This window comes from Polypterus senegalus, chromosome 15 (assembly GCF_016835505.1).
Source record: "Polypterus senegalus isolate Bchr_013 chromosome 15, ASM1683550v1, whole genome shotgun sequence".
NCBI classification, from domain to species: domain Eukaryota; kingdom Metazoa; phylum Chordata; class Cladistia; order Polypteriformes; family Polypteridae; genus Polypterus; species Polypterus senegalus.
In genome coordinates, this window is record NC_053168.1 from 6,556,810 (window position 1) to 6,582,325 (window position 25,516).

Here is a 25,516-nt window from a genome sequence, read left to right on the forward strand (position 1 = left end):
ATTCATGTTTGTGGCTGTAATGTGACAAAATGTGGAAAAGTTCAAGGGGGGCGAATACTTTTGCAAGCCACTGTACTATTTGTATTTTTCTGAGAGCATAATGCAATTACACTTTCTGAATTTCTAATAACTTTACCAAAAAGTAAGGCTAATAAGTTATATTTACCTTAAAGTGCTGAATTCCCCTTCTGTGAGCATTGCTGCCATCTCGACAGTGAAAGCTCCATTCCAAAAAGGATGCTTCAAAAGTTCTTGCCAGGATATCCTTAAAAAATTTCAATAAAAATCTTATTGCAGAGTTGTTTTGGGAAAAGTTATATTTTCATTGCTGCACCACAGACAATGTCCACATTTGAGTCATTACCATGTGTTATAATAACACAACTCCTTAATGGCTGTGGGTTTTTGTTCAAACCCAACTGTTTAAACCGATCCTTGCCAATAATAAAACTTATTTAACTGGAAGTAAGGAGAAGGCTGCAGAGGTTGTGACTTTTCCGACACTGCCTGTGGGGTTCAGTCTGTGTCAGTAATGCCGCATGTATGCTCTGTGTCTGCACCTCCATTCTGTTTACAAGTAGCCATGCATTTCTGGTCATCAGAGGATCATTCCCTCATCTTCGGTGGCCGCCAGAGGGACTCAAACTGAAAAACTGGGACCACTATGTGCAAGATGCCAAAAGGATAAGTTGCATTGCATGTGTCACAGCATAAACTGTCATTTAAGACCAAGACCAAGCTTCAAAGGTCAAGGTGCACAGGGTTTGGCAAGGCAGACACAAAACCCTTAGATTTTATATACATTAACTAGCTGTGTGAGCCCAGGCTCCTAGAAACTATTGAAATCGTCAGAAAAAAATTAGAAATGCAGAGTCTGTGGTTTCATTTTGCAGACGTGCTCGCCTCCCTTGTCTATCAGCGGCTAAGCGAGTTTGTCTCCAACTCGTTAACTTGGGGCCGCGATAGATAGATAGATAGATAGATAGATAGATAGATAGATAGATAGAGAGATAGAGAGATAGATAGATACTTTATTAATCCCAAGGGGAAATTGTCGGTTCTTTAAGCTTCACTGCTGTAGCCTCGTACTTCCAGGCCATACAGACAGACACACACAAACTCTTCCACGCATAGACGTTTATTTATAAGATAGAATAAAAAGACATGTAAAGCTATAGACAGGAGAGCACTTTAACAAAACTATACACACATAGTAGATTACTTTGATGCTGAGCATTTTGCAGGGAAAAAATACTAAAGAAATACTCCATTCAAGAATGTTTTTTTTTTGTGTTACTTACAACCAGTAGTTTGTATTGATGGCCTAGAACAATTTTTCAAAGAATGGAGAGGAAAAAAGTTTGACATAACAGAAGTAAACAGCAACTAATGCAGCACAACCAAAGTGAAAAACATTCACAAAAAAATAAAATAATATTACTCGTGTTGCATAATCCACTTGTCAGTTTTCCAGTCCTGTGGTCAAACTCATGCGTTTTTGCTAAGAATGTTGTTAAATAATGTTAAAGAGCTGCTTTCACAATAATCAGGTCACAACATAAACAGGAAACTAAAGCCTCATGGGATTGATTTTTAATTGACCAATAGTGCATTGTGGCACTTCCTGCTTCACGGGGGACCCCCATGTGGTTGTCGATCTAGCTGCATGGCACTTGAAGGAGGACAACCCACCCTGCCTAACTCAGAATGAATAAATCTGTTTGGAATCTGCAGATATGTTGTTTACATCTGCTCAACAGAGAGAGAGAGAGAGAGAGAGAAAGAAAGAGAAAGAAATATAGAAAGAGAAAGAAAGAAATAGAAATATAGAAAGAGAAAGAAAGAAATAAAGAGAGAGAGAAAGAAAGAGAAATAAGAGAGAAAGAAATATAGAAAGAGAAAGAAAGAAATAGAAATATAGAAAGAGAAAGAAAGAACGAAATATAGAAAGAGAAAGAAACAAATAGGGAAAGAAATATAGAAAGAGAAAGAGAAAGAGGGAAATATAGAAAGAGAAAGAAACCAGAGGGAACACAAGTGGCATCAGGTAGGTGCTCAAAATGTCTTGGATTTTGGAGATTCAGATTAGGGATACTCAGCCTGTAGTAATTCTCTAACCTTTATATATATATATATATATATATATATATATATATATATATATATATATATATATATATATATATATATATATATATAACTATGGTGTAAACTGCATTTTCTAACAAATGTGTCACAAATGTTGAACCAAAACCAAAAAAAAAAAAAATCAGATTTTCTTCACTTTAGTGTGTGTTAAATATGCATTCCAGTATTAGTGCCAAATTGTACAAAAGAAATAGCCCCTGCTCTTCTACACCGAAGATCCTTGTCATCTAACAAAGAAAATATTGCAGTTTTCTTAAACCGATGACAAATGATTCCCACTTGTCAACCTGGGCCACACAAACAGCAGCAGTGACAGTAATGGCAAGCAGACCATGAAGTAATGGATGAGATATTCCACAGCAAGGAGCAAAAGACAAATGAAACACTTATTTTTATAATGACAGCCTGAAATGAAATGCTATATAAAACATGACCTGAGTGTTTTTTAAAAACAATATCTTTTAACTATAAACTATGAAAAAAAACAAAAAAAATGGTCGAGTGGGGGGAAAAAAGTCAAATTGGCTTGTGCACTGTACCTTTTATGGGGATCTTTGTGAAGCAAGGAATTCAGCAAATTCTCAAAAGCAACTGAAGGTTTACAGTCATCATGCCCTGTGAATGAAATACACACATTAGCACGACACACTTGCATAGTTAATGTAACTTGATAATTCAGTCTGATGTTACTGTTGTCTTGTGAAGTGGGCTATTGTGTAACAAAATAAGAATATGATCAAAAACAATTTTGAATTATCGAGTGTAAAGCATATTAATTAGTAAAACTATGTTTGATACTACATAACATTACACCTTACGACTCGGACAGAAGCATTTGACAGAAGACAAACAATCAGGAAACAGAATTGCATGCTTATGTTTCCAGTACAGTCAAGATGTGGTCTGGCTCCACACGACCCTGAACTGAATAAGTGGGATAGAAATTGGACAGATTCATGAAAATGACTTCCTGTGTCTTACGGAATTGAATATAAAATTATATCATTGACCTACAAAGCTTTAAAAGGTCTTGCACCGGACTACATCAGTGAACTTCATCTCCATCTCTCTGCTCCTGTTTGCCCACTAAGATCCTCCAAGTCTGGCCATCTTGTTGTCCCTGGCACTAACCTGCACTCTGTGGGTGACAGCATGGCCTTCAGCTGCATAGAGCCCAGACTTTGGAATGACCTCATAAAATTAATGAGATCAGCAGACTCCATTCATTTCTTTAAAAAACAACTTCAAACTCATCTGTTCTGGGAGGCTTTTAACTTAACCGGACATTCTGCCCCATCTTTCAGTCTTCCTCTCTGTCCAGATGCTCAGCAGAATATATATATATATATATATATATATATATATATATATATATATATATATATATATATATATACACAGTAGAGGAAATAATTATTTGACCCCTCACTGATTTTGTAAGTTTGTCCAATGACAAAGAAATGAAAAGTCTCAGAACAGTATCATTTCAATGGTAGGTTTATTTCAACAGTGGCAGATTGCACATCAAAAGGAAAATCGAAAAAATAACTTTAAATAAAAGATAGAAATTGATTTGCATTTCATTGAGGGAAATAAGTTTTGAACCCTCTAACAAAAAGACTTAATACTTAGTGGAAAAACCCTTGTTTGCAAGCACAGAGGTCAAACGTTTCTTGTAATTGATGACCAAGTTTGCACATTTTAGGAGGAATGTTGGTCCACTCCTCTTTGCAGATCATCTCTAAATCCCTAAGGTTTGAGGCTGTCTCTGTGCTACTCTGAGCTTGAGCTCCCTCCATAGGTTTTCTATTGGATTAAGGTCCGGAGACTGACTAGGCCACTCCATGACCTTAATGTGCTTCTTCTTGAGCCACTCCTTTGTTGCCTTTGCTGTATGTTTTGGGTCATTGTCGTGCTGGAACACCCATCCACGACCCATTTTCAGTTTCCTGGCAGAGGGAAGGAGATTGTCGCTCAGGATTTCACAATACATGGCTCCGTCCATTTTCCGTTAATGCGATTAAGTTGTCCTGTGCCCTTAGCAGAAAAACACCCCCAAAGCAAAATGTTTCCACCCCATGCTTGACGGTGGGGACGGTGTTTTGGGGTCATAGGCAGCATTTTTCTTCCTCCAAACACAGCGAGTTGAGTTAATGCCAAAGAGCTCTATTTTGGTCTCATCAGACCACAGCACCTTCTCCCAGTCACTCTCTGAATCATTCAGGTGTTCATTGGCAAACTTCAGACGGGCCTGCACATGTGCCTTCTTGAGCAGGGGGACCTTGCGAGCCCTGCAGGATTTTAATCCATTGCGGTGTAATGTGTTTCCAATGGTTTTCTTGGTGACTGTGGTCCCTGCTAATTTGAGGTCATTAACTAACTCCTCCCATGTAGTTCTAGGATTCTTTTCACCTTTCTCAGAACCATTGACACCCACGAGGTGAGATCTTGCGTGGAGCCCCAGAGCGAGGTCGATTGATGGTCATTTTGTGCTCCTTCCATTTTGAACAATCGCACCAACAGTTGTCACCTTCTCTCCCAGCTTCTTGCTAATGGTTTTGTAGCCCATTCCAGCCTTGTGCAGGTCTACAATTTTGTCTCTGACATCCTTGGACAGCTCTTTGGTCTTTCCCATGTTGTAGAGTGTGGAGTCTGCTTGATTGATTGATTCTGTGGACAGGTGTCTTTTATACAGGTGACTAGTTAAGACAGGTGTCCTTAATGAGGGTGACTAATTGAGTAGAAGTGTCTAACCACTCTGTGGGAGCCAGAACTCTTAATGGTTGGTAGGGGTTCAAAACTTATTTCCCTCAATGAAATGCAAATCAATTTCTATCTTTTATTTAAAGTTATTTTTTCGATTTTCCTTTTGATGTGCAATCTGCCACTGTTGAAATAAACCTACCATTGAAATGATACTGTTCTGAGACTTTTCATTTCTTTGTCATTGGACAAACTTACAAAATCAGTGAGGGGTCAAATAATTATTTCCTCCACTGTATATATATATATATATATATATATATATATATATATGTGTGTGTGTGTGTGTGTGTGTGTGTGTTTTTAAATGATGTTATTTTTTCGTGCTTTTCTTTTAGTATTGGATTTAGTATTTTACTATGGTTTATTGTCTTTTATTACATTTAATGCTTTCTATCTCCAGTATTTATCTGTTTAGTAATCTATACAGAAATATTTGTACCCAATGTTACATATACCCTGCTGTAAAAAAAAAAAAAAGCTCCTTGAGCATAGGAAAGGCACTATACAAATAAAATGTATTATTACTATTATTAAATCTGAAATCTACTGCAGGCTTATATTCTTTAACAACTACTAACATGTAAAGTGAATTTAAAGTTAAAAAAAATACATATTACCATCATTAAAAAACAAATCTAAGAGGTCTAGAAGACCTCGACACTCTCTAGACTTGTAGATCTGTGTTAGGTGTGCACTGATTTTTTTCTTTTTCACTATTGTAGTTATGCTACTCATTAATTCCTTTTCTTATATATTTTTAAATTTGTTTTTTCTTGAGCTTCAAGTTTTGTTCTTTGATTTCTTGTAAAGCATTTTGAGCTACATATAAGGGTAAATAAAAAATGAAAGGCGATTTGAAAATTACGCTGTAACCGCAATGGATAGAAGCCGATGCAATAGGACACATTCACAATGGCTTATGGGTAGCTTGAACACACACAGTAGTCTGCTGAAGCCAAAATGGACTCAGGACACTATACAATAGGACTGGATCATTGTTGACCAAAGCACAGCCATGAGATTGATGGAGATATTCCAGACCTGCTGGCAATTTTCCTGAGAAGTGACAACAGAAAGGCCTTACAAACTAGTGAAAAAGCAATGAAGTTCTTCAGTTAAAATACACAGCATTGGCCCAGTTAAGAGTCTGTACATCATATTCAACACTTGAAATGTAATATGTTTGTCACGTCAACACACATTATAATAACGGCTAATTGATATGAGTTGGCATTTAGCTGGTCTAACTGCATTTCCCTGCTTGATCGAGAGTGTTGCCTTTTCCCAGTTTCTCCAAAATGCTGCATACACATGGGTCAGAGTTGTCATAAATATACGCAGGGCTTCATGTCAAGTTTTCTTTCATAAATCCCAAAGTTTGCATGGAAAGTCATGTACACTGTGAACACTGGCCCGGGCACAGACAGGCTGACATTGTTTTGAATCACCCAACACACGTCTATTTACAATCCCTATTATTTACAGTGCACACACAACCCCAAAACTCCCCCAAAGTCCAGGCCTCACAATGCCTTTGCCTCTTCAGATCCACCTCCACTCCTCTCCACCAAGACTTCATCTTCTACACTCCCGACTCCAAACATGCTCCAGGTGCCTCCCGATTAGCTTCCGCCAGCACTCGCAAGTGTGGCGGGCGTACCGGCCGTGTACCCAGAAGCACGCCAGGTGTCCCTGGTCTTCTTCCTACCAGCACTTCCGGGTGTGGCGGAAGTGCTGAGGGCCAGGGCTCCTCAGGCATTGGGGCGCTCCTGGCGGTGACCACAGGCCCCTATAGGGTTGAGCTTCTAAGCTGTGTCCCCGTGGTCCCCAAAGCCACCAGGGCGGTCACCCCCTCGTGGTCTGGAGGAGACGTAAGCCCTCCTCTGGTCCTCCTGGGCGTCCCGCTTTTTGTGTGAAAACAAGCTTTATAAATGATGCCCCTGCACATAAATGGTTGACCAGCTATCTAGGCCCACTAAATAACACATTCTAAAGATTATCTGCAGAGAATTGTGGGAATAATATGAATGCACATCAAGCTATTTAAAAAAAAAACTAATATGCATATAAATACACTTACAAGGAGAAAAACCACACGCCAAATAATAAATAAGCTGAAGGTTGCAAAAAGAATTCTGTAACTTCATATATCTGGATATTGGTAATAGGCAGAATCACAAAGAGAACCAAAATGGTGCCACTGCATTATGTGCTTGGACCCCTAACAGAAAGAACTATCACTAAGTGATGTGCTTGAACATGTATTGTTGCCATTCAGCTAATGTTAAGAAATGCAAAATATATATATATATATATATATATATATATATATATATATATATATATATATATATATATATATATATATATATATATATATATATATATATATATATATATATATATATACACACCTGTATCCAGTGCTCAAAATCTAACAATATGTCATTTTCCTAAAGCTCAGCATAATCTTCAGTTTTGAAAAACGCTGGACTGGAATATGTTACATAATCTTAGCGAGGAGGAAATACTGAAACACTTTTATTAAGGAGAGGACACTTGCACAATCATAGGTCAAAGGTTGTAGAACACTTCAGTGTTTCTTCAGATGTAATCAGCTGAAATCCAATGAATGACCTAAAAAGGTGTAAAGGTAAGCAGTATACTGCCAGGTGTAAATTTAAAGTTTTGGTTATTAAAAAAATGAAAGAAATTTTTTTTTTCAGAATATTACAAATGGGCCTTCTTCTGGGAACAACTAATAGGTTAAAACCTAGAGATTGTCTGCAGCAGCTCAAGTAAGCTTTGAAAGTTGAAGCAAACAATTTGCACAGGTGTCCCAACTTCTATCGATTACTTAAAAACCCTCCATCTGTCTTAAAGAAGAGATGGAACAGGCTGTGCTGCTCCTCCTCTGAAGTGCTACTTGGACAATATTCCTTTGAAAATGGCAAGAAAATGGCAATTAACAAATGAAATGAGACAGAGCATGATCACCCTGAGAAATGTGGGCCTTTCACTTTTAGATATATATATATATATATATATATATATATATATATATATATACACTAATATAAGGCAAAGCACTCACTGACTCACTCACTCACTGACTCATCACTAATTCTCCAACTTCCCGTGTAGGTAGATGGCTGAAATTTGGCAGGCTCATTCCTTACAGCTTCCTTACAAAAGTTGGGCAGGTTTCATTTCTAGATTCTACGCGTAATGGTCATAACTGGAAGCTATTTTTCTCCATTTACTGTAATGGAGTTGAGCTCGAAAGCCGTGGGGGCGGAGTTTAGTGTGACATCATCACGCCTCCCACGTAATCACGTGAACTGACTGTCAATGCAGTGCGTAGAAAACCAGGAAGAGCTCCAAAAAGTGCTGAAGAAAACATGCATTATATAATTGAGAAGGCAGCGAAACAATAAGAAGCGAGCGAGTGACACATACAACCATATTCATGAGTGCTGCTACTTCGGAAACAAAGCACGGTGTAAACCTAAAGTTTAAATTAAGTTCATAGACAGGGTGCCGCTGGTGTTTCTCATGCCCACGGGTAATGCGGGATACAAGTTTAATGAGAGGACGCAGGATATAAACGAGAGATTTGATCACTTTGTAACTAAGTTAAAATTGCAGGTGAGGGGCTGTGCTTATGCAAATTCCGAGAGACTGTGTTTGTGGGGGATTGACGGTTAAGGCGGGTGGGGGAGTCACGTCATCATCTCCCCTCCCATTCACCTCATTTCGCTCTGAGCTGAGCTCCGCAGCTAACGCAGTGTTACGGAAGCGAGTTTGTTACGCTGCCACCAAATACTCACAGAAAAATCCACAAGTGCTGTCTGGGTCATGCTCCAGCACCTGGTCTGGATTAAGTGGGTTAGAAATTGACACAGCATGCCAACTGCAGCTTTCAATATGATTCATTTCTATAAAGTCCAACTTAAAATTATCCTGGAATTCATTTTAAACGGATACACCCTTTTCAATTTGTGACCAAAAGCAATGGTCAGACATGTTCAATAAAAAAAAAAAAGGAAAAATAGTAAGTAATAACTAGCTTACCTTTTGGTTTCAGAGGTGGAGGATCTTGGCGTAAAATCATTTCAGTTAGTTCTGAAAAGCTCTCTGAAAAAAAAGGTGGCTTCCCTAAAACAGAAAATAAAGAATGAGCAGTTAAAGGAAAGAGAGGCACAATAAAGCATAAAAAAAAGCCTGGGTGGCATCACAGGGCCCACTCATGCAAATACCCACAACTCAAACAGAACCACCTTGAAAATGGTAATTAACCGAACCCACGCTTTTGGGGATGTGGGAGAAAATCATAGCAGCAGGAAAGAAACCCACACAGATACTGGGAGAACATGTACACTCCACACTCACAGTGTTAAGGTGCGATATTCAACATGAGAAGGTTTAATTTAAATAAATAGCAGCTCTATAAACATAGTGCCACCATGCTACCTCTCAGAAAGAGTACTGAGTCCTGGCCAATCCAAAGAGCGATACCTGATAGATCATGGACAATTCCCAATCCCACTTACCAGTGGCATTTTTCCATCAAGTGTTTTTGAGGCACAATCCAACAGATATGTACATAATAAATGATAACAATTACCTCAGTTACGTATTATTATAATACTTGTAACAACCCTCAGCCTTGTCATCTTAACCAATTTTTCCTTCCACTTTTCTATGATGCGCTTAATGCAATCACTTAATACTTGTAATAATTCTTTATTGTTATATAGCACTTTTCTCACTACTCACAGTGCTTTACATGAGTTGGAAGCCACTTCAAGCACCAATGAATGTGCAGCATCCACCTGGATCATGTGACCGATGGCAGCCATTTTTGCGCCAGTACGCACACACCACAAATGACCTATTAGGTGCTGAATGGGTGAGGAAGACAGCCAATTAGAGGCAAGATTTGATTGGGGGCCAGAATACCTAGGGTCTTGGTGGGCAATTTTGCCAGGATATTGGGATACTCCTTAAGGATGCCCAGGGATCTTTAATGACCACAGAGAGACAGAACCTCGGTTTTACGTCTCATCAAAAGGATGGTGTCATTTTTACAGCACGGTGTCCCCGTCACTGCACTGGAGGTGTTGGGCTCCACACACAGACCACAGGGTATGCACCCCCTGCTGGCCTCGCCAACACCTCTTCCAGCAATAACCCAAGCCTTTCTTAGATGGTATCCCATCCAAGTACTGGAGAGGCCCAAACATGTTTACCTTCAGGTGGATGACCAGTTTTGAAGCTTCATGAAGTATGTGAAACTGGCATAGTACCAGCTGCTGCCAGTGTATTTCTGGCTGAAGGGTGGACCGATGGGCCCTGCAGTGTTCTCTAGTAAATCCTTGCCCTTGCGTGCAAATATGCAACTTGAGCTTTCCAGTTGACCTTTAAAATGAGGACTACCCAATGGTTTTTTTTAAATCAAATGTTTATACATCTGGTTCAAGTTTTGCCCAATTAAGGCTATGCAGCACACACAAACAATGAGGTATGAAAGGTTCAGTACTATAACTTGGAAAAAAGAAGAGGAGATCAACATAAGGAATGAATTCTTTATGAGACATTACATCTTGATTTTCACCCACCGCCATGGAGGACTCCACTAAATTTGAACAAGACACCAAAGAAGCCTACATGTGCTCCTTCTATTTCATGGTAAAGGAGTCAGCAGTATTATGTGATCCAGACACTAAAATGTCAACTGAATCTTTCCAGAAAGATAAATTACATTATCCTGGCTGAATCAGCAACAGACATGATTCACTCGGTTACCAACAGGTTAATGATGAATCATTCTGAATGCTGGAAAAGTCAAACAAAGAAACAAATAGCTATCAGCATTTTCCCTTTGTGGACACTACAAGCTGGACCTGCTCTATTCAGATCTTAATGACTTTATAAATGTAAACCTGAAGTACAATCTGAGCAGGTATGACCTCATTTTACTGACACCCATGACCTTGTTGTTGACAGCAGCAGCTCTCTGTGATCCAAGACAGAAGTTCTTATGGGGTTGTTTGTTTTTTTAACATAGATATGCAGTATATAGATCTATATATCTGTATTGCCATATCTATAGGGTGGTCCAGATCTAATTATTCAATTTTCATTATGCTATAACTTAAGTTTATTACATAGAAAATCACCCGAAAAACCCCGGACCATTGAGAACCGTGCGAACTGACGACATGAAGAATCGTCTTCGCACCCAACTGGAATCGTCCCCACATAAATCAAAGTCATCCAGACGATCTGGATCTGCATCATTAGATCTGGACCACCTTGTATATCTCTCTCTCTCTATCTCACACATATATACACTTTTTTGATGGACAGCCGGGATTCTTACCCAGCCAGGATGCCTTTGTAACAGAAGGACCAGGGGAATGAGTTTGCAGAAGGCAACAACTCCCCTGGAACGGCAGAGAGCAGCCCCCTGGCAGACTGTGGTGCCACAAGGTTGGAGCATGGAACCTCAACACTCTCAGAGCCCACGGCCACTGCCAGGGGGCATATGGAGTAAAGGGCTGTGCCCTCCTTTGCAGGGCTGCCGCCACACTTTTAAATGCAGCCAAAAGGAGACCATAGAACACCGGGTGCTTTATAAAAGGGGCCGCCTCACTCCATTTGGAGAACCAGAGTCGGGAGGAAGAGGGACAAAGCTTGCCAGGAGAAGTGAAGGTGGAAGGAAACAGAGAGAAGAAAGACAAAGAACTGGTGTGCTTGGGAGTGTGTTTTACTGGGTTGTGTACTGTGCACTGTAGGTGGGAAACGATTGAAAAGTGCTTCCCACTGAAATAATAAAGCCTTGTGTTGTGCTGCACTTGTTTCTGTGCCTGTTGTGTCAGGTGTTTAGGCCGCTGTGTGCCCCCTGGTGGTCACAACATTATATATTTTTGACCTACTGTAAAATATTAATTTTCCCTCTGGGGACAAGTATCACCTATCTATCTATCTATCTATGATTCAGTTGTCATTAGCAACAGAGGGACCGATTTATTAGTCAGTGAAGTTAAAGTTTACATTACAGTTAAGTCCGCACTTGTATAAGGAAATTCTGGTAGGGCTCTTCTAGAATTGTCAAGCCAAAAACATTACTGCTGTCTATACGTGCTTTGAGTTTACCAAGAACAATTATTATCATGCAATGTGGAGGATCTCGTGCAGGTTTTCTAGAAGTATAGAGTCCCAGGTTTCTTGTTTTTGCTCAAACGAGTCCAGTATTTGTAAAGCAAGAGTTGTATCCACACTGATGTCACCATGTTCAGTTTAAGGTGGGCACAAGACCTTTACCAAGAGTGTGCTTATTTGCATACCTGCTTATGATTTTGACACATAATTGATGTTTAGGGGCTAACAAACATGAGAATGATGCTGTTTGATGATATCCTCTTAGCATCTTGTGATTTCTTCTTCTTCCTCTTTTCCTACTTCTGTGTGTGGTTGAAGATTGTTAATCAATCAAGCCAGAACGGAGTCCAGAAAGAAACAGTATGAAATTCAACAGCTCCAAATCTGAAGCCATTACACTTTTCAAGGAAAGAGCAGCTTGCTTTCTGTATGAAGAGAATAGATACTGATGCGGGGATGGCAGACTACTGCATTACACGGCCTTCTCATTAAAGCAAGTTGACATTAATGATGGATGAACTCCCAGCACAGGCCGGTATGCAATAAAAGCACAAGTAACAGAAGCTCCCAATCACCATGGGGTCAATGTGTGTATAACTGCATCTTGGAAGGATGTCTTCACACCAGAGGAGAAAGGTAGGGGTGGCGTACCTCTCTTAGCAGGTCCAGCATGACATATGTATCCTCAGCCACTAAAGATGCGGCATGAACACCGCTCCTTTCATAAAGCTCAGGGCACAGATTTGAAACCACATAGTCTGCAATAAAGCAGCAGGACATGTAAGCACTTGGCCAGATGAATGCATGTTGGGAAATTAAGGCGCTTTCTAAATAAACAGGATTCTGAGAAGTTAATTCATGCATTTATTTCTAGTAGGACTGACAACTGCAATGCGGTGTTCACTGGCTGTTCAAACTGTTCTTTATTGAGCCTCCAGTTAATCCAAAATGCTGCTACAAGAATTATTACAAGAATAAGAAAATGCAAACACATAACGCCAGTTCTTAAATCCTCACACTGGCACCCGGTTAAGTTTAGGGCTGATTTCAAAATCCTCATTTTAACATATAAAGCATTAAATGGCCGAGGTCCAGCTTACTTGTCTGGACTTATCATGACCTACAAACCAGAGCGCATATTAAGATTTCAAGATGCCGGTCTGCTTATGATTCCAAGGATTAATAAAATAACAGTGGAGAGGTCGAGCTTTTAGTTACAGGGCCCCTAAACTGTGGGGTGGTCTGCCTGCTATTATATGAGATGCCCCTTCGGTCTCAGCCTTTAAAACCCGGCTGAAGACTCACTACTTCAGTTTAGCACACCCTGACTAGAGCTGCTGCTTAACTGTACAGACTGCATCCCTGTTGTTAGTCATTAGCACTAAAACATAACTAACATGAGAGTTAGGATTTGTTACTCACCCTCACCTATTCTGTTTCTTTTCTCGGTACTCAAATGTGGCACTTGGTGCCACGGCCCACCTGCCAAGTTGTTTTGTCTGCCTAAGGTAAAGTCATCCCTGATGGAGGATCGCAGTAATCATGGTAAAGAGGGGTCCTTTCACTGGATTAGCGCTATTTCAGCTGTGGAATGGCCAAATGGGGGAGGCAGCTTGATGAATGAGGTCTACAGAACTCTACATAAATCCAAATCATATTATGTGATATCATCTACTGTTAAATTCTACTCCGTACTTCTAAAATTTTTATACTGTATTGAGGATTTGTTCTGTTCTGTGTATTGTATAGACCCCCTTTTTCTTTTTGACACCCACTGCACGCCCAACCTACCTGGAAAGGGGTCTCTCTTTGAACTGCCTTTCCCGAGGTTTCTTCCATTTTTTCCCTACAACGTTTTTTTTTTTGGAAGTTTTTTTTTTTTTTTTCTTGTCTTCTTAGAGAGTCAAGGCTATGGGGCTGTCAAGAGGCAGGGTCTGTTAAAGCCCATTGCGGCACATCTTGTGTGATTTTGGGCCATACAGAAATAAATTGTATTGTATTGTATTGTATAGAAGGCTTTAAAAAAAGAAATAAGAAACCAAAAACAATATATCAGTCTGTAGCAAATGAAGAAATGCAATACAGAAAGCGTTTTTAATACATATTTGCTTTAGCAGGCTAGAAGGTTTAGCCTTTAAAAAACACACTGATATCCATACTGGCCCATACTGCATAACGTCAAGCTCTTGTAAAATGTTAACATACAAAAAAGTATTCAACCTTTTGAAAGTTTTCACATTTTGTTGTTGTAACACTGCATAGAAGGAATTCATAGGCCCGATGGTAGGAACGCTACCGTACACTCAGTGCAACAAATAAGACGGCTTATGGCTCTGTTTTATTTAGTCAAAGTCAAGTCAAAGCGAACTTTGTCATCTCAATCACATACAAGTATGCAGACCGACGAAATTGCAAAGCTCAGGGTCCACAGCGTAACAACATGAAGCGCAAATACAAAAATTTAAACTTAAATTAAAATAACAATTAAAATTAAAAATTAAGATTTAAATTAAAACACAAACTAGACAAGACATTGTGGAAAGACAAGACAAAGTAGCAGCAATACAAATGTGTAGTAAGCATTTTCCACAATGTTACTATTTTTGCTTCCTCAGAATTGCAAAATTTTACTAAAACATGACCTCCCAGTCTGGACCCATGAAGAGTGTTCACTAAAACATCTTTTCTTTAATAATTCTCTCCATTAATTTCCATGAAATGTATGTTAGGCTTACTGGCCTAGATTCTTGGAACTGCTCGATCTCCCCCCACTTTTTATATAAAAGAATAACATTTTCAATTCTCCAATCCTTCAGAATTTGTACAGCATATAGTGCCTTTAGAAAAATGTTTCAAAAGTATACACTGTATGTACCGTATATACTCGCTGAGAAGTTCTCCTGCGGATAAGTCGGGACTTGATTTTACGGTATAATTTCTGGTATTTTATAATGTTGGTCCTATAAATCGAACGTGGAAAACCCATGCTATTGGTCCAAGAGATCATGATATGCTAACGCCCACCTGAGAGAGTAACCACGGAGCACACTGCCTTTTTTTTTCCTATGTATTGCGCTTACGTGACCACACGGTAATACCCGTACTATTCCGAAGAAATGTTTGCACCGATTTGTGTTTTTTGTATCCCATATACCTTTATCGTAACAGCATCCATTATCTATGATGGAGCATTCGATCAGAAGAAAATATGAAGCTGGTTTTAAATTAAAAGTCGTTGAAGTAGTGAAAGAAATTGGTAACTGAGCTGCTGCAACAAAATTTGATGTGTCTGAGAAACTGATGTGAGATTGGAGGAGGCAAGAAGATGTAAAAAATAAATAAATAATAATAATAAAAATTAAGTGTCGTATTTTTGAACGGGCGTATAAGTCAGGGTCTGATTTTATGATTAATTTTTCGGGGTTCAAGACCTGACTTCTACGTGTGTATAAACGGTACTCATTAACCTCCTTAAGACTAGAATCCCTGAAGCCTACGAAAAAAATCATAATACTGGGCCACCTTAAATTCCCTAGCACCTCATCATCGGCGTCATTGTTTTGTAAATGTGTCAATTAGAACAAGCAGCCTGCTATCCCATCCTCCACTGACACAGCTGAAGTTCTCCCAGCTCAAGTCTGTTTATCTGGGTGTGAGGTGTCTGGAATTGAGTAAGTTAAATAATGTATGCATTCCAAATAACGATATATTTTATGTGTTTTCTGTGTTTATGATGATCTGGGAAATGCGGAGCAAGAAATGTTGAACACATAACTAAAACAAACTTTTTTCATGTTATAGTAATAATGACATAACGCTGACGTGATGTATATAATGTGTGAAGACTGAAGTTCAAATATCAAATAAAAACTTTCACAGAAGGGATAACAAAGCAAGTGTGCTTTTATTCAAGAATACAGCCAAACAAAAAGAAATCATTCAAATTACAGTATATATTGCTGTCAATGAGTAAAAACACGAGCACAAACATCAATTGACAGAGAGTCGACATATCTGCTTGGCAGGTGTCCGTTTTGCTCATTACCTGGTCCTGGTAATTTGTTTGATTTCAGCCCAGCCTATTTAACTCTTTGAAGGCTGAATACTTTTTCCAAAACACGCGCATTTCTGAAAAGCACCCAAAGCAAGGGTCTCACACACACAAGTCAACCTAAAATATCAGTTGCTGGGTGTTGTGGCCTGCCAGTTCACAGTCTCTTGTGGCATGAGACACATAACTGCAGGATGGCTTCCAGGCAGTCTTCGTGTGACGGGGGCGGAGACGGCAGCAGCGGTCAAGGTCATGGTGCAACGCAATCTGGTTCGTACCTCATGTCATTAGGAGTGGCGGTCTTCATCTACACAAAACGTATTCGGCACCACGATTAGCTGGAGATCAATAGTGTGATGTCAGCGCATCTCTTTCATTTTCAATCTCAACCTCCAGATCACTTGCATCAGAATCGGAGTCCGATTCAGCGATAATACACAAAAAGTCATCCATGGATTATTTTGCTTTGAGCGTTCACTTTGGTATCTCTCCACGGACCATTTTAGAAGCTGTTTGCTCTTCACTACTCGCGCACGTGCAGGGAATCGAGGTCAAATCAACAAAGCTAACTTTCCTTCTAGCAAAAGTGTATCGAAAAGTGCTGTAACAACAAGATCACTGATCTCTATCGATTGCTAACTAGACTGAGGCATCTCACAACGTGGGAGTTCTGCAAATGTATCATACTGCATCACTCCGATTGCTTGGCCCACAGAAACATTTGCTTGCCGCGCCAACATGAAAATTCATATTTTACACAATTTTATATAAATTATCGTGTCGCTTTCGACATTGTAATTTCGAAAAATATATGTTGAACCATCTTAAGTTGAGGACTACTTGTACTGACTGATAATAGAGATAACAGAAAACTGATTATACACACATTCATTATACATTTTTTATTACTATGGTACAGTGGTGTGAAAAACTATTTGCCCCCTTCCTGATTTCTTATTCTTTTGCATGTTTGTCACACAAGATGTTTCTGATCATCAAACACATTTAACCATTAGTCAAATATAACACAAGTAAACACAAAATGCAGTTTTTAAATGATGGTTTTTATTATTTAGGGAGAAAAAAAAATCCAAACCTACATGGCCCTGTGTGAAAAAGTAATTGCCCCTGAACCTAATAACTGGTTGGGCCACCCTTAGCAGCAATAACTGCAATCAAGCGTTTGCGATAACTTGCAATGAGTCTTTACAGCGCTCTGGAGGAATTTTGGCCCACTCATCTTTACAGAATTGTTGTAATTCAGCTTTATTTGAGGGTTTTCTAGCATGAACCGCCTTTTTAAGGTCATGCCATAGCATCTCAATTGGATTCAGGTCAGGACTTTGACTAGGCCACTCCAAAGTCTTCATTTTGTTTTTCTTCCGCCATTCAGAGGTGGATTTGCTGGTGTGTTTTGGGTCATTGTCCTGTTGCAGCACCCAAGATCGCTTCAGCTTGAGTTGACGAACAGATGGCGGACATTCTCCTTCAGGATTTTTTTGGTAGACAGTAGAATTCATGGTTCCATCTATCACAGCAAGCCTTCCAGGTCCTGAAGCAGCAAAATCAACCCCAGACCATCACACTACCACCACCATATTTTACTGTTGGTATGATGTTCTTTTTCTGAAATGCTGTGTTTCTTTTACGCCAGATGTAACGGGACATTTGCCTTCCAAAAAGTTCAACTTTTGTCTCATCAGTCCACAAGGTATTTTCCCAAAAGTCTTGGCAATCATTGAGATGTTTCTTAGTAAAATTGAGACGAGCCCTAATGTTCTTTTGCTTAACAGTGGTTTTGCGTCTTGGAAATCTGCCATGCAGGCCGTTTTTGCCCAGTCTCTTTCTTATGGTGGAGTCGTGAACACTGACCTTAAGTGAGGCAAGTGAGGCCTGCAGTTCTTTAGACGTTGTCTTGGGGTCTTTTTGACCTCTCGGATGAGTCGCTCTCTGCGCTCTTGGGGTAATTTTGGTCAGCCGGCCACTCCTGGGAAGGTTCACCACTGTTCCATGTTTTTGCCATTTGAGGATAATGGCTCTCACTGTGGTTCGCTGGAGTCCCAAAGCTTTAGAAATGGCTTTATAACCTTTACCAGACTGATAGATCTCAATTACTTCTGTTCTCATTTGTTCCTGAATTTCTTTGGATCTTGGCATGATGTCTAGCTTTTGAGGTGCTTTTGGTCTACTTCTCTGTGTCAGGCAGCTCCTATTGAAGTGATTTCTTGATTGAAACAGGTGTGGCAGTAATCAGGCCTAGGGGTGGCTACGGAAATTGAACTCAGGTGTGATACACCACAGTTAGGTTATTTTTTAACAAGGGGGCAATTACTTTTACACACAGGGCCATGTAGGTTTGGATTTTTTTCTCCCTAAAACCATCATTTAAAAACTGCATTTTGTGTTTACTTGTGTTATATTTGACTAATGGTTAAATGTGTTTGATGATCAGAAACATTTTGTGTGACAAACATGCAAAAGAATAAGAAATCAGGAAGGGGGCAAATAGTTTTTCACACCACTGTATGTTTTTACTACCATTACTTAAAATAGTTTATTATTTTAATAACTATTACATACCTATGGCCGTGTGAAGCCTGTGTCAAAAGTACTCTAAAGCATGTTTGCGGCTAAGGAGGTTACCTCGAAAAAATGTAGGGAAAATGTAAGTTGAGAGCACTTCACGGTCTGCACATGTTAAATCTCCTTTACTGTTTCTCATACATTTCACCAATCCCTGACTGTTTTTACTCCTAGAATATTGAAAGAATCAGTTTGGGTAATTTGTCGTCTGTTCTGCAATATATAAGTGTGTTCACAAAGCCAGTCGAAGAACTAAAATGTCATGTCTCAGCCAGGGTTCTTCGCCCAGCTGGGGTTCTAATTCATGTGATTTGTCCGTTGTGCTCATTCTTACTTTTTTTTTGTGTATGTTAATGTTAGCATTGTTGATTATGTGCACTATTCTTCGTTTTTGACTTTGACTATGCATGTTCACAGCGTGCTACGTTCCATGTGTGTTGTTGGTGGTTCCCATCATTATGCAGGGCCACCTGCCAATTGTCGCCAAGAACCAACCTATGCCCTTTAAATATGGAGGGTATCTCACAGTTCCTGGGAGTTCATTTTGAATGTTGAGCTTTTGTAAATTTTGGAGGATTTGTGATTGATTGGATATTTGACTTTTGCTCTACTTTTTGATTACTCTTTGAATTTCTGTGCTGGGACTTTGTTCGACTCGGATTGCCTTTGTTACAAGCAAATCCATTTTGCCTTTACTGAGCTTCAATATGATTGGAATACTCTTTTGTGAAGAATAAATCTTTTACTTTCTAACGATTCCATGGTTGCCCTTATTACTAGTTGAGTTTTGACAGTGATATCCACCTCTAGTGGACATCAGTGGAAGTGTTTGCGATGTGCTTAGGAAGTCTTTCGTGCTTGAGACTCCTAGCCCCTAATGTATTTCTTATGGAGTAAATCCTTATGTAATATGATAATTATGAAAGCTTTTTATAACATTCAAGGGTCAAGTGCAGTGTCAAATAGCGCAAAGCAATAACCATGATGCATTTTTGAGACAAAGATATAGTATAGAAAATAAAAATACAAGATATGCCAACGTACCTGTAAACATCTCATATAAAATGCAGCCCAAGGACCAAAAGTCACTGGCAATGGAGTAATCAGAACCATTAATAACTTCTGGAGCACAATATACTGGAGATCCTTAAAAAGACAAAAAAAAATGGAGTGGAATTCCAGGAGATCAAAAAGTACATCATAATAAAAAAAAAAGAATGTATTGAAAATGTTGTAATCTAATCAATGAATCTACATGAGCCATACACCTTACACCAATAATTTCAGGATTCCGGGATTTCCTAACTTCGTACAAAGTGAGTGACATTTAGCTATTTGTTAACCAGATCAGCCTGAAAGAGTAAATGATCTCCCATCATCTGTCAAACCTCTCATGTTCTTCTTCCAACTTGAATGTTACTAAATAGGCCAAATTGTTCAATGTGACTATCTTACACTCAGATGACATTCATACCTCTTCAAACCTACTTGACCCATTTCAGGACCTCAAGCCTACCCTGGCAGCTTTGGACACCAGTCAGTAAATCTACCTGGACAGAGTGACAGCCCATCTAAAAATCCACACGTGTGAACACCTCATCTCACTCAATAACAATTTTTGAAGCCTTAATTTACATGACATACAAGTCTTAGGAGGTGCATTTCTGCCTCAGGTGTCATTGAGTCAACCATACGCTCCATACAGAGTGGCTTCCAATAATACTAGGCAGGTGGTTTTAATGTTGTGGCTGATCGATGTACATTTATAAATGTGTGTGTTATGGTGCTGTGAATTGAAGGTAACAATCAGCACACTTTGTATGGTGGATTGATAAAAATTTGTAACAATAAATGTCTGTTACCATCTCCTGTAAATTAGTGATCTCGGTTGCTGATCTAACGTCCCATGCCTTACTTACATTTACCTTTACGCACTTGGAAAAGGTTTCTATTAAAAGTGACTTATAAAATAGAACAAAATGTTTAAGTGAACATTATAGTCTGGGGACTTTTTTGAGCCCGTGGTGTCCTGGATAATGGACTATATGTCAGGCACACTGCATTTTGTAAGGCTCAAGGACCGTGTCCCTGATATGGATGCGAGCAAAACTGGAACACCACTTGGAACAGTCCTGTCTCCTTTCCTCTTCATGATGTACACCTCAGACTATAAACATAACACTAAGCCATGTCAGTTGCACAAATGTCTAGCAATTCTGCACTTACAGGGTCTATAGAAATGGGTGATGAGACCGAGAAGAACTCTGTTTCTTGGCACAGAAAAAAATCATCTGCAACTTAACATTAACAAAAATCACGAACTGGTTATTGACTTCTGTCACACTGAAGAGCCTCTACAGGTCCAGCCACTATTCAGGGAGTGGACGTGGATTTGGTGCACTGCAACAAGAACTTGGGGGTCCACATCAATGACTGGTTGGCCTGGCCTCATAACACAGAGCAATTATAGAAGAAAGGGCAGAGGAGGCTCTTTTTTTCTTAGGAGACCGTGTTCCTTTAATGCACAGGCGTCAAACTCCAGGCCTGGAGGGCCGCAGTGGGCACAGGTTTTCTTTCTAACCCTTTACTTAATCAGTGTCCAGTTTTCACTGCTAATGAACTGCTTTTCCCTCTATTTTAAATAGCCCTGTTTTTAAGGATTAAGTGTTCTGAAATGATTCTTTTCTTCATTAAAATGTCAGCCAAACAGAAATGAGAGATGAAACGAGCCGACAGATGACCAGCTAAATTGAGGCTTCAAACTCCAGCCAGTTCCTTAATGAGAAGCTGATTCTTGCTGTTAATTGAACCCGTTATTCAATTCCATGGCTTGTTGCTGCTCTCTTTCTGTCACAGCAGACATTTCCAAAACTGTTGATATTCTGTTTTATCTTTTCTAAGAACTCCTAAAATGTTTTGGTAACCTGAGGGATCGACCTTACTGAGACCTTCATCTTTATTTTCAGATTTTGTTTGACGGGTACAGGTGAACTGGTCATGTCCTGCTTGTTTTATGTCTCATTGCTGTCCGGCTGCTAATTAAGGAAAAAAACAACTAAGAGGCCGGAGTCAAGCTAATTAAAGCTAAGGCTGAAGAAGTTAATTAGCATGAAAAACTGGGCACTAATTAGGAAGATGGTTAGAATGAAAACATGCAGCCACTGCGGCCCTCCAGGACTGGAGTTCGAAACCCTTGCTTTAATGTGAGTAGTGACGTTCTTCACAGTTACAACTCTTTGATGGCCAGACTAGTATACTGGGCTGGTAACACCACTTCAAGAGAATCCCACTGAATCAATAAGCTAATGAAAAAGGCAGGCTCAGTTAGGAGAAACACTCGGTAGGTTGAAGCAAAGGAGAGAATAAGGACAAAACTGAGTGCCATTATGAACAATGGCGCACATCCTCTGTCTGAAACACCCAGCTAATGGAATCATCAGAAATGTGTCAAGAAACGCTATGGAGGCTTCATCATAGCTACAGCAGTATGCCTGTATAGTGCCTCACTACCACTGTAACTGCCACGTCAGAAGTTTTTGTTCCTTTTAGCTTTCTCTCTTTAGTAATTCTAGTGTATATTTGAGAGGGGTTGTTCTTTGTTGTAATATAATATGTATTTATTTTATTGGGCTTCTCTATTTAAAAAAAATCTAATTTCCCTATGAGGACAAATAAAGTTTGATCTACCTATCTGCGGATAATTGCACTGCACACCCAGCCTACCTGGAAAGGGGTCTCTCTTTGAAATGCCTTTCCCGAGGTTTCTTCCATTTTTTCCCTACAAGGGAGTTTTTTCTCGTCTTCTTAGAGTCAAGACTGGGGGGATGTCAAGAGGCAGGGCCTGTTAAAGCCCATTGCGGCACTTCTTGTGTGATTTTGGGTTAAATAAAAAAATAAATTGTATTGTATTGTATTGTAACTGTCGTCCTCGGTTTATAAAAAATAAAACTTATGGCTATGTTAAATAAAACGGTCATGACATTATCGTCACATAACATTCTCATAACCCCCATAATGCAATGCAAGGCTGCAGCACAGGGTTCAAAGCAGGAAACAGCTTGAGAGGCAGATCACAGTTTAAGGTTTAATAGCTTTAGATATAATGCTAATTAGATAACATATAAACTTCTTTACTAAAATATAAAACATTAAAAAAAATAAAAATCACGATTGCGTATTTCAAGTGTCTATTTTACCCAATAATTGATTTCAATTGTTTATAGCTAAAATAAAGTGATGACAGATTTAAACACTTATGAAATTTGAAATGGCTAGAAAGCCAAATGAAATCATCTTCTTTGACACAACGTAAAGATGATAATTTAATGCAATGATGGGTGCTCTGTTTTGAGATAATAACCTTGAACTCGGTTCTTGAGATTTCTTCTGGGTGTGATTTCACCACAATCCCCTCCTTCTGTTGAGACAATGTAAGCAAAGAATTCCTCCAAGCTCTCTCCTTGTACTTTAGACAAGCTAAAGTTGGACAATTTCAGGGTTCCTGGACCATCTAGAAGTATCTAGAGAAGAAAGATAAAGCAATCATAATCAAATATCTACAAATCAAAACTTTTACTATGCAAGTTTTCATGTATGTTTAGTATCAGAAATACAGTTTCTTATTCTTAAATGTTATGTTCATTTTGAAGTAACTGGACCTTTGTATTTTTCCATTCTTTTCCATATTCATTCTATCTACTTCAGTGCACACTGCATAGCACACTTATACTAGTGCTGGGCGGTATACCGTTTCATACCAAAAACCGTTTTTTATTTTTTTGTACGATATGGATTTTTCTTATATCAAAACCCTGGTTTAAATAGACTAAACAACGTTCGGAACGTGGCGCAACAGGAAACTGTTTAAGGGGGGGACCTTTTTCATTGCTGCACCGCTAAACACAAATGCAACAGAGTACATGTGTTAGTGGAGGTATTGAGTGGTGAAAATGGACAGAGGACATTCCGAAACTGAAGCTGTAGCAGACGATAAAGTTGAACATGATGACACAGAAGAGCTTTTGCTGAAAAAAGGAGCCGTGTCTGTTGTCTGGAGATACTTTGGTTTTAAAACGTCGAATGTGGACCAAACAACTATATACTGCAAAGGCTGTCAAGGTTAAGTTGTCGCCGGAGGTGGCAATACAAGCAATTTGCTGCACCACCTTAGCCGCAAACATGCTTTGGAGTACCAGTGCTTTTGACACAGGCTTCACACAGCCATAAGTATGTAATAGTTATTAAAATAATAAACTATTTTAAGTAATGGTAGTAAAAACATACCATAGTAATAAGAAATGTACAGTACAATGAATGTGTGTATAATCAGTTTTCTGTTATCTCTATTATCAGTTAGTACAAGTAGTCCTCTACTTAAGATGGTTCAACTTACTAAGTCGAAAGCTACACGATAATTTATATAAAATTGTGTAAAATATCAATTTTCAAGTTGGCGCGGCAAGCGAGTGTTTCTGTGGGCCAAGCAATCAGAGCGATGCAGTACAATACGTCGCCGGAATTCCCACGTTGTGAGATGCCTCAGTCTAGCTAGAGGTCAACAGAGATCAGTGATCTTGTTGTTACAGCGTTTTTCGATACGCTTTTGCTAGAAGTAAAGTGAAATTTGTTGATTTGACCTCGATTCCCTGTGCGTGCGAGAGTAGTGAAGAGCAAACAGCTTCTAAAATGGCCCGTGGAGAGATACCAAAGTGAACGCTCAAGGCAAAATAATCCGTGGATGACATTTTGTGTTTTATCGCTGACTCTGACTTGTCGGACTCCGATTTTGATGCAAGTAATCTGGAGATGGAGATCAAAATCGAAAACGAAACTGAGGTACCGGGATCAGCTGATTGGATAATTGGATTTGATAATTAATTGGATAGCTGATTAGATTAACCTGTAGCTGATGCACCAATGGCAAAGTTCGCATGGGATGACTGACACGATGACGCGAGGTACAAACCATATTGCGTCTCACTGCCACCGTCTCACAAAGACAGCCAGGCAGACAGCCCACCGTGCAATACTGCTGGGTTAGCTTGAAGCAAGGTCCATATTAATGTAATTTGGCTTATTGATGGTTCACTTGGTAAAGATGTCATCACCAAGTTGCACTAGTTTTATTTTATTTTTATTTGGTGAATACTATGTAATGTACCTGGGCTTGAAGCCTTGAAGAAATAGTATTATTACTGGAAGTTGCACTATTTATTTTATTGTTATTATTTATTAGTTTAAATATTATGCAGTTTGATGACGGAAAGTTGTTTAAAAAGTCACTTTAACATGTCAGTGGACAGAGATTGTTAACGTTAGCAGAAAGTGTAAGAGTCATTTTCCTAGTTATACAGAGGAACCTCAGGTCACGACCGTAATTCGTTCCAAAACTCTGGTCGCCACCTGAACTAATTTCCCCCATAGGACTGTATGTTAATACAATTAATCCGTTCCAGACTGTACGAACTATATGTAAATATATATTTTTTTAAAGATTTTTAATCACAATAATAGTTAATTATACCATAAAATGCACAGTGTAATAGTAAACTAAATGTACTGTAAAAACATTGAATAACACTGAGAAAACCTTGAACAGAGATAACTAACATTGAAAAAATTCACGCTACAGCCTTACAAACCACTCGCTATAAGCACTTTTTTTTTTAAAGCACAGGGAAAAAAATAAAAATTTGAAAAATCCTTAATTTATACAAAAACTAACCAAAAAAACTAACCTTGCAACAAATCGCCATGAATCTTCCTGGCTTTCTCGCATAACATCTCCACTAGCAACAGTTT

General features: G+C 39.1%; 1 protein-coding gene across 1 annotated transcript in view; it reads right to left on the minus strand.

Annotated features, from left to right (window-relative positions):
- ulk4 (unc-51 like kinase 4) overlaps positions 1–25,516 on the minus strand; it is a 459,640-nt gene that overhangs the window by 408,991 nt on the left and 25,133 nt on the right. Inside the window, exons 5-9 of the mRNA XM_039736934.1 lie at positions 23,076–23,235; positions 19,760–19,861; positions 8,989–9,072; positions 2,688–2,763; positions 167–265 (exon numbers count right to left, since the gene is read on the minus strand). Of these exons, the coding sequence (XP_039592868.1) occupies positions 167–265; positions 2,688–2,763; positions 8,989–9,072; positions 19,760–19,861; positions 23,076–23,235 (521 nt within the window). The remainder of the gene's footprint in view (positions 1–166; positions 266–2,687; positions 2,764–8,988; positions 9,073–19,759; positions 19,862–23,075; positions 23,236–25,516) is intronic.